The sequence below is a fragment of the Telopea speciosissima genome, chromosome 6 (genome assembly GCF_018873765.1).
Source record: "Telopea speciosissima isolate NSW1024214 ecotype Mountain lineage chromosome 6, Tspe_v1, whole genome shotgun sequence".
Lineage (NCBI taxonomy): Eukaryota > Viridiplantae > Streptophyta > Magnoliopsida > Proteales > Proteaceae > Telopea > Telopea speciosissima.
This window is the reverse complement of record NC_057921.1, coordinates 63,478,451-63,488,628: the sequence shown is the minus strand read 5'-3', so window position 1 is coordinate 63,488,628 and position 10,178 is coordinate 63,478,451. Positions and strand designations below refer to the sequence as shown.

General features: G+C 41.9%; 1 protein-coding gene across 1 annotated transcript; it reads right to left on the bottom strand.

Moving 5' to 3' along the window:
* Positions 1-2,043: 2,043 nt before the first annotated feature.
* LOC122664340 (3-phosphoshikimate 1-carboxyvinyltransferase 2) lies at positions 2,044-6,776 on the bottom strand. Its single transcript, XM_043860117.1, has 8 exons — positions 6,330-6,776; positions 4,921-5,165; positions 4,516-4,669; positions 3,862-4,076; positions 3,663-3,780; positions 3,361-3,571; positions 2,589-2,650; positions 2,044-2,492 (listed from the first exon to the last, which is right to left on the bottom strand). The coding sequence occupies exons 1-8, from the start codon at positions 6,675-6,677 to the stop codon at positions 2,274-2,276; spliced, it is 1,572 nt and encodes a 523-aa protein (XP_043716052.1). The 5' UTR covers positions 6,678-6,776; the 3' UTR covers positions 2,044-2,273.
* Positions 6,777-10,178: the final 3,402 nt, after the last annotated feature.

The following is a 10,178-nucleotide window of genomic DNA, read 5'->3' as shown; positions in this document are numbered from 1 at the left end:
TAAGATACGATACGAGGGAGATGATGTATTTTAGAGAATCCTACCCAAAGGTCAAAAAGAAATGCGCACTGTAGTTTTTCAGCTTGGTTCTGATACGTCTGATTCATAATTGGGCGCATCCCTTGCTTGTTTCGAGCGCTAACCATTGTATATAGTCGGGCCCTGAAGTGGAAGTTGTGGTTCCATTGGGCCATTGGGGAGGGGGGGGGGGGCTGGGGTTTCAATTGCAACCATTCTGACTGCTTACAGAACAGTTCACGCCTGTTCTTCAAGTTACAGGCATAAATGTGGCCTTGGGAACAGGTAAAATCAGTCAGGTTTTTCTTTAAGTTCTGATATGAAGAAAGAAAATTGTCTTCAAATGCCATCGGATGATGATTTCCCTGAAAAAGAATGTGATGAATTGGTTCAGAGAGTGAACATGATTTGATAAAAAAAACTGTCTACAACTGTGGGAGCTTGAACAGAAAGCCCTGGTTTCCAGCCGAGGTTATAACAAATCACTAGATTGACAAAGAACTTGCGCAAGTTACAAAAATCTCATCGATCTAGCAAATGAGATGGGATGGCGTAGGGATCTTAGTGAATACTTAAAAAGAAGGCAGTCCCATAATAATGGCAGATGTAGAGCTTGAAGCAATCTCCCATGGATTCTCCCTTAGATGGAAAGGTTAGAAAAGATAACTTGCTAAGCTTGATTTTTATAGGGCATCTGGAAAATCTTACTGATGTAGCAGGTGATAATAACCATATCAACTCAGATGGTTAGGAGAATAGATGTTGCAGGAGATGGATCTGGATCTGCATATCAACCTTAGAAGAGAGTTGTTGGAATATCGGGGCCCAAATGCCGTCATCTGTAGGCACGTTAACTCAGCTAGCGGGGAGATGAGAAGCCAGGCATCTCCTCAACCGAACATGGGAACTGGAATCTCTCCAATGTTACCTCCTGCAGTGATGCATTCATTCCAGGATACCCAGGTTGGATAGTGTCTGTCTACGAGACTGCTATTGAAACTGAGATCCGGAAGCCAACGGTGTCTAATTTTAAGATTGTTCTCCCCCTTCTTCATGGAGAGAGAGCTTTGAACACAGAACGGAATGCTTTATTTTGCCAACGAGATCAAGGGAGGGAGAACCAAAGGTGAAAGCGAGAAACCAGAAGTTACATTTACTGTTACACACACACACAGAGTGGGGGAGGGGGGGGGGGGAGGGGGGGAGAGAGAGAGAGAGAAGACTAGGATTGCTCAGTGAATCCAAGTGGCACTTAGAATATTTCGGAAGTCTATGTCTCCATTCTGGATATAACCTGTGAAAACTAAATAGAACACAAATAAAAATCTCCATGAAGCAAGGAACCTGATTTCATTTGGAACATACCCATTCCAAATGTAATGTTCCTCTCTCATCAGAATAGCTTAAAGTTCCTCAATTTTAAGCAATGTGATTACCTCTCTGTCAGACCAGAGATAAAAATGGTGCAATGGATGGTCTGTTGTCCTATAAACAAGGAAGTGATTTGAAAATTTCAACCAAGAATGTTAGCCATGGGTAAAAAACACAAGGAAATTAAAGAATTGGAAAAAAAACCTCGAGTCAGATTTGCATAAACAGAATGCCAAGACATTCAGGACTCAGTTACTAACCTGCGAATTTAAAGAAGAATAGTGACCCAGATGTTAAGGAATGCAGCAACTACAAACTCTGTTAGCAGCAAGCAAAATGCCAACAATGACAATATCAACTTAACCCACAGTATTTGTTTTTCACTAGACTAAATATTGAATTCTGTGCTTGTATTCATCTCAGAGAATGTGATGAAACCATTTCTAAAATACCTTTATACATAGTCAATAATATCGGAGCCATGTCTATAGTTGCATGCAATGAGAAGTTTACGATCCTTCATAACACCAGAAATGAAGCTTGATCTTGAAACTCTCATAAAGTACAGATATCAGCTAATGATATAAAAACTGGGCCATCATCAGTCCTTCAGCAAAAACTGTTAATGGAAGGGAGCAAACACAGCAAAAGTGCTGGGAAATGATTGAGCTCTAGAATAAACTTACAATGTCATAAATAATAAACAGCCTCACTCAACATGGCCAAGTCATAGATTACAGAGGCAGTACAAGAAAGGATTGTATACATTCCTGACTCTAATGTACGGGGCAGCGGAAGATAGCATCATTGGGAGTGACCTGCCTATCATTTGAGTAATATCTTAAGCTCCACTTTTACAGCTTAATATGAAAATCCAGGTCCACTCAATGCTTTGTAAACCTCTGGAGGACTTCAAAGTAGTCAGGGAAGGTTTTCCTAGTGCAACTGGGATCCTTGATGGTGACAGGAACATCTGCACAGGCAGCAAGTGAGAATGCCATGGCCATTCTGTGATCGTCATATGTGTCAATTGCTGTTACATTCAATCTCTCCGGTGGACTGATAACACAGTAATCAGGCCCTTCTTCTACTGTTGCTCCCAGCTAAAATGGACAACCAAAGAGGGCCTCAGGAAAAAAGTCAAGAATTTAACCAGACTGTCAAGGAAACCCATGTAGAAAACTATAAAAGATACCGACCTTCCGAAGTTCAGTGCAAATGGCAATCATCCGTTCAGTCTCCTTCACTCTCCAACTAGCCACTGTGAAAAGAAATAAACAAGGGACCATTCGATTGGATCAGAATAATAGAGACAACCTTTTCTCCATCAAAATATGAAGTGTGTAAAGGAAATTACTATAATAAAGCCAGGGGTACTATTTACCAGACTCTGAACACTCCCATCTTTCCTGTGCCACAAATGGTACAGGAAAGAGGGAGGATCCATGGATGCAACCAAAATGATTCTCAAAAAATAAAATAAAGTAAAAAGCCAACAATTTGACTGGATGGCCAGGAAAAAGATGATGCCATTTGGAAGACAAACAAGTTGCTACTAATCTGGATGGGGGGGGGGGGGGTCAGAACCCCACTATAAATAGTGGACCATTCTTTTTTACATGGCCTTAGTGTACGGCACAAGGTTATCAGAACAAGGCACCTGGAAAAGGAAAAGAAAAAGGAAAAGCAATGGGAGATGTTAGATTAGTGCCCCATCACAACCCCCCTGGTGATGGTCTTGTCAGCCTTTTTGAGTTGGGTGGATTTGGTATTTCCAGAAACTGAGGCCCTGCTCCATTACCTCATAAAAAAGTGAGTCCTAAACATCCAACATGGAGCAGGAGGTATATCATTCAGCAATATCTTTAGAGGGTTGGGTTGGGTTTTGGGAAGCTCACTCTTTTTCAACACTAACAGTCAATTGGAATTCCTTTATCTCCTTATAACTAATTCCCACAACCTAGATCATACCATCTCTAATGGCAGTTGGACCATCGGCAAAAAGTGCAACAACAGCAAGGGTCATGGCAACATCAGGCATTTTGTTCATGTTGACATCAATCATACGCAACTGTTTCCTTCTGGAAGAATCTCGGGGTGGGCCTGTAACAGTGACACTATTCTCCGTCCAGGTAACTTTTGCCCCCATCTTTTCAAGAACCTCAGCAAATTTCACATCCCCCTGCATTCACAGGGAAAGGTATAAATGACAATAGAAGATAATGACAGCATTCAAAACAAGAGACAAGGGAAAATATGGCCACGAGAGGTACCTGCAAACTGCTAGTCCCACAACCCTCCACAGTGACAGTACCACCGGTGATAGCTGCACCTGCTAGGAAGTAACTAGCACTTGAAGCATCACCTTCAACGTAAGCATTTCCAGGAGACCTGTTGGCATTTCTTTTCATTACAACTTTATTGTAACTATCTACCTGGCAAAGGAGTGTGTTGATACATTAGAGGACTTACTTGTACTTTTGACCACCCCGTATCAAGAACCTGTCCCAGGCATTGTTGTGCTCCACAGTGATGCCAAAGCGTTCCATCAATTTCAAAGTCATCTCAACATAAGGAATTGAAATTAATTTATCAATAATCTCAATCTCCACATCTCCTAAAGCCAAGGGGGCTGCCATAAGCAATGCAGTCAAGTACTGACTACTAATAGAACCAGAGAGTTTCACCTGCAACAGAAAGAAAAGGTGAATTCATTTGAAATGCTAGATGAATTTCAACTCCCAACTACCAAAGACAGCAACCTAGTAAGGATTTAAATGGCATTTGCATCCAATCTAAATCCAGGAAATGAAGCCCATAAAACAAAAACATAACTTCGATCAAGAAAGAACAGCATGTGGAAGCCTTTACTAATGAATAATGAATTCCATAAGGAAATTCCCAAATATCTTTATATTCTCCAGGAGATCGTTAAAAGCTACCATATATCACTCCTGGGGTTGGACTAACCCCAAACAAACTCTGTTTTTTCTTTTTTTTTTTGGGGGGGGGTTGGGGGGTGGGGAAATCAAACTAAATACATTTTTTTTTGGGAATCAAACATAATACTTACTATATAAAAAAATGGATATCAGCAACAAAAAGTAATTTGAAAATAAACCTCACCTTTCCTCCAGGAAGGCCCCCGTTTCCCTTTACACGAACAGGAGGACATTTTGTACCCAAGAAGCAATCAACATCAGCACCAAGCTGCTTTAGACCATCAACCAAGTCTCCAATTGGCCTCTCTCTCATTCGAGGGACACCATCGAGTATATAACTGAAACTCATTCACACATAAGGAATTAGCTTCAAGGCATAACTCTTACAATGCTATTCATGAAATCTGTATCCTAAAGTCAAACTGGTCAGATAGTAGGTAAATTCATGGCAATTATCAGGGATACTGATTTTGAAGAGATTGGTTCTTAACTTCTGACATTGTTAGTTCATACTACCAAGTCTGGTACGTCCAGACTCCAGCCAAACAACAACAAACAATTGAACTAATAAGAGAGTTTGTTGACAAACCTTGAGTTTCCACCTGCAGCAGTAACTGCAGCAGTTAATGGACGCATTGCAGTCCCTGCATTTCCAAGGACAAGTTGGATTTCCTCCCAGGATTCCTTCCCAACAGGGAACTGCCCACCACAACCTTCCACAATTGCTCTTCTATTCACACTGTCTTCTTCCACATGTAGCCCAAGGGTTCTCAAAGCACTAAGCATATAATTGATATCATCACTGTTCAACAAGTTGTCCACAACAGTAGTTCCCTGATGAAAAACATAAAAATGTGTAATGTGTAATCTAAGGAAATGTCATACGAAAATAAGTTACATTGACCCTGTCAAGTAGTCTTCATCATGTGGTTACCACGGCAGCTGTAGGCCAAGTCAACATGCTTCTATTAATTAATCACATATGCTGAGTGACTCAGTCATGTAACATTCCAACATTCCAAATCTATCGTGTTTACGAAGACATGCTTATTTTTTTTTTTCTTCTGATACACAGATTTTCTACATATGAAATGCCTAGATAAGATAGAACAATAGCTAAAAGCAATACCACAATAACAACCCTATCAGATAAAACACTTGTTAAGCATATCTGAACGGGCATAGTTATCAGATTCACACAGTATACATCTAAGGCCAACCAGTTGAACCACAAGACAATTTAGTCAAAATCCAGTCAAACAGTAATATTCCTGACTATATGACAAGGTTGATGTATGATTGGCCCAAGTTTATGATTATCAACAGTTCAGCTGGTTTGATCATCCTGCATAACCTGAGACTGGTAATTCTGATTTCAACTTGTGTTGTTGTTACTTTGAGAATGGTGTCAAAAGCCCCGAGTACGCATTTGAATTAGAAGTTAATTTACCAAGCCCATGGCAAAGGCAAGGGCCAAACATGGATCATCCCTTTAGCAATTCTACAACACATGCCATCAGTTATATAATTACATTTAACAAATTTGATCAGAAAGTAATGTTGTAACAAGTAATTATTCCCAGCTGCCATAAAAGCTCCTTGCTTTGGTCAGAAAAAGAGAATAAGATTAATTGGGTAGGAAATTTGGAGGAAATAGTTCTATGCAGCCATCGAAGAAAAACAGCATAGAGATATATAAGAAAAAAGATGAACAGATCCGACAAAGAGAGGATACATAAGATCACTTGAAAAGCATCCATTCGGATTTCATGTTGATTACAAAAGAAAAATAAATCAGATCGTCACCATGACTGCAAACCAGGAAAAAAATTCCGAGAAGTAACCAATTGAAAAATACATTCCTACACCAATACAAACGTATCAAAGTCTCCACAAAGCAAACAGAGATTGAATTGGCTGCGCAATATCAAACTAAGACAAAAGTTGTAATTTTTTTTGGGGCGGAGGTGGATGGAAGATAGAGGGAGAGATTCAAACCTCAGATAGAGCGGCGAGGAGAAGGATACGGTTGGAGAGGGACTTGGAACCGGGGAGCCTAACAGTACCAGAGATCTCCTTGATGGGCTGCAAAACGATCTCAGGAACGGTGGAGGGCTTCTCAGGGCTGGCAACAGCAGCCGAAACCTTGAGAGGAACCCTAACAGAAGCAATAGAGGAGTTGGGTGAAGGCCCATCATAATTGAGGGCACCGAAACCGCTGGGAGCTTTGACATTCGATCCTACCCACACAGAGCGAAGAGAGAACCTGCGGTTCTGGGGTCTGGGGAGAGAAGTAGCGCAGTGGGCATTTTGGAGGCCCTTAGCAATGTTGCCAACATGCGCCATCTCTAAGTGTTCGACGTTTCAGAGAGAAGGGGGAAGAGAAGAAAGGTGGGTTGGTATTAGTTTAATTTAATCGCTGGATTTGGTTTCAGAGTTTGTTTTGTTTTTTAGGAGAAAAAAGGATCACGCTGGGTAATGATCTTCACCTACCAACTCCTACCCACCGTCTCCGTTCACATTTCACAGGCAAAACCACCTGTATATAGGGAGGGAGGGACGGACGGACGGACGGAAGGAGGGGTTGGTAAGTTAGACGAAGTAGGTACTTTTGACTGATAAGAGTCAGTCTCTCACCAAACCCCGTTTCCCTGTTCGGAACCTATGGCGTGTAAGTGAGTCGACTCAAGGTTGAAATTGGACCGAGTTCCTCTTCACCCATATCACCGGTTCTAAGTATCGGTATCGTCTTGTCTGTATCGAGCGATACATATCGATTTTGTTAGTCATTGCTACTAATACCATTTCGGTAGCACAATACGGATAAGGGGTAAAATGATTAGAAAACTCATTTTTGAAGAAAATTTAGAGGTATTTTTGTTTGGTACAATCGATCCAGGCTGATACCGTATCAGTATCGTATCAATTTTGTGAGTCGTTGATATCCAATCCAATACCGCGCACTAAAACCTTGATCACCATATGAAGGAGAATCTATTCCCTTGAGTCATGATGGTGGTAAGATAGGCAACATTATACGGGTTGAAATAAGTAATAATGACTCTGGATAGACATCATTAAGTCAGAATGTGGATTTTAGTTCCTGTTTTTGGTAATGAGAAACTTATTGATAAGCAAGCACGTATGGAACACATAGCTGGTGAAATACACAAGTGCGTCAACCACATAGTAGAAAACGGCCAAACTATCATACATAACTTAGATAGGATATTTCTAACTATGAAGTCAACCAGAGCATTAGACTCCCTAGAAATAAAAGAAAATTTACACACACAAAAGTAAGACGAACACTACCAGGTCGTGTGGATCCTGCACTTTGCACTCACCCATGTTTAGGCACAGGGGCCACATCACCAAGTGGGTTCTTTTCTCCTTTTAGGTTATAATAAGTCTAAGTGGGTAAGAGAATGCTAATCGGTCGTGTAGTCTCTACACCAGCATGGGATCAATGATAGTGCACACAAAGGCATTGGATTGGATGGAATTTTCGATTTCACTTTGGTTGAACGGTCTTTTTGTTCACTCCAGTGCCTGGACATAGTAACCACTTGACCAGTTCGATTAACATTATTTTTGCTAATTTCAAATTCTACAAAATTCTAACATTTGTGTACCCAGTGTGTCTGTCACGCCTCTATTCCAGACAAGGAATATAATATAATATAAATGGTGATTAGGACGACGCGTGTCATCCTACTAAATCGTCCGGATCGCTGACACATTGTCCCAACGCACAGTCATAATCAATATTAACACAATATAATATCAAAATGAGGGAAGAAGGAATATTACATTCCAAAGATCAGTAGTATTGCGAAAACGTATAGAATCAAATAGTTACAAGATGTTCAAAGGCTAGATGATAAATACAGTAGTTAGTTACATTTCCAATGACCATCTAATAACTATCAAAAGGGTATAACAGTAAATGTTTCAACACGGGCCTAAGCCCCAAAAGTAAATAAAAAAGGGACCAAGTCCCGAATATCCTCACGGCCCGTAGACGCAATCATCACAAGGACAACTGTCGCCATGTTCCTCGAACACAACTTCCGACTCCTCCTCACCAATCTCATCGTATCCCGAGGGCTGAACTCCAAGTCCCGCGAGATACCCGTCATGTTATACCCGCACCCAGGAGTATAATTAATTATTAATTCTTCCCCGTGACGTGTAGTTATCACCGCCACGTATGCCGGTGAGTTGTTCTCACCGGTGGTCAAACCCACTATATTGACCATAGTACGAGGTTGCCTGTGGAAACTAGTCGGGACCACGGAGGTTGCACCTGACGTGTCGGGGTAAGTAGTTGACCAAATTTTGTTGTGTGCTTACCGCCTCTCAAAGCCCTCGAAGTGTGGTCCAAAGGCCCCGACCTCTTATGGTGGGAACCACCTTCCTACTCGCATCGGAGGCAAGGTTACTGGTCGCCTCCGACCCCGCATCCAATGCCGCTAACAAGGACCCTTGTGGGTGAGACCCGTGGCTAAGGTGCTATTGGTGCCCCGCCATGTTTGACCCTACCCAAATAGACCCTAGGTTACACTTATGAGGCCTTATCCAAATAGGCCAATAAATGTGAAGTCTATATGAGAGAGAGGGGTAAGACTATTCCTTAGTCTTTCTTTTTCTTTCTCTTTCCTAACCTAATCGTGAAAGGAGAGGAGAGCTTTGAAGAGAGGAGGAGAAGGAGGAGAAGGAAGGGAAGAAGAAGAAGGAAACGGTCTTGGGTTTGAGCTTTTTAAAGAGGGCACCTCGTGTGTACCTCAAACCAGGTAAGCCAAGTGCCCTTTTCCCCCATTTTTCTCTCTTCCCCTTGCTCGCTTGAGCTTGGGTGGTTCGTTGGTTGCAGCCCCAAGATGGGGATTTCTTTTGGAAACCCAAAGGGTTAGCTCGAGCATGTGTAGTTTCCCTTGTAGGATGCTATCCCATTTCATTACAACCTGTAGAAGACCTCTATTTGACCTCTTGTCAATCTATTTGATTCTAAAGCTTCAACCACCAAAGAAAACCCCAAATCTGGATTTTGAGCTTTTGATCCTTTAAACCCCCTTAAATCTTTGAATGTTGGGTATTTCTAAGACCCAAATAGACTCCAAGACACCCCTCCCTTGTCCCTTGAGGCTTAGAGAACCAAATGGGACAACCCCGGGCTTTTAAAGACCTTGAAATCACATTTGGGTTGCATCGGAGGCAAGACTGCGTGAGTCCGATGTTTGCCTCCGATGTGTCCCGAGCCTGCAGGAAGGTCGGAGGCAAGGTCGGAGGCGAGCTCGCGCGTCCGACGTTGCCTCCGATGCAGTTTTTAAGGCTTATAACTTATGTAAACGGTGGGGTTTCTCTATGAGGCCTCCCCTACACTCTCTCACACTCTTATTCACTTCCATAGGCGCCAACATATGTGCAATGGGGTGATTTTAAGCGAATCGTTGTGCTTATACAAATTCCATTTGAAGTAATTGGTGAGTGGGTTTGGGTGACTGCTTGAGCTTGTTTACTATTGCTTATTCATGCATTTATGAATTATATTGTGACATTATCATTCAAGCATGATTGCATATTTGCATTTATTCTTATTCGATGATGATGATTTGGATGATATGGATTTGTGTTGGGTTACGTGTCGGGAAGTACCGCACCGGAACCCCGTATTACGTGGAATTGTATATTGCATCTCATTCTTGCTCAGTATGCGCCGTGTTGTCTTGGTACCGGGTGTTAGATGGAATGGGACGTTGACACACCCGGATGTACCTCTCAACACGATAGGATTCATGTAGTATATCCGTGGTTAGGCTCGCCTCCCTATGCTACGACCCTTACCAA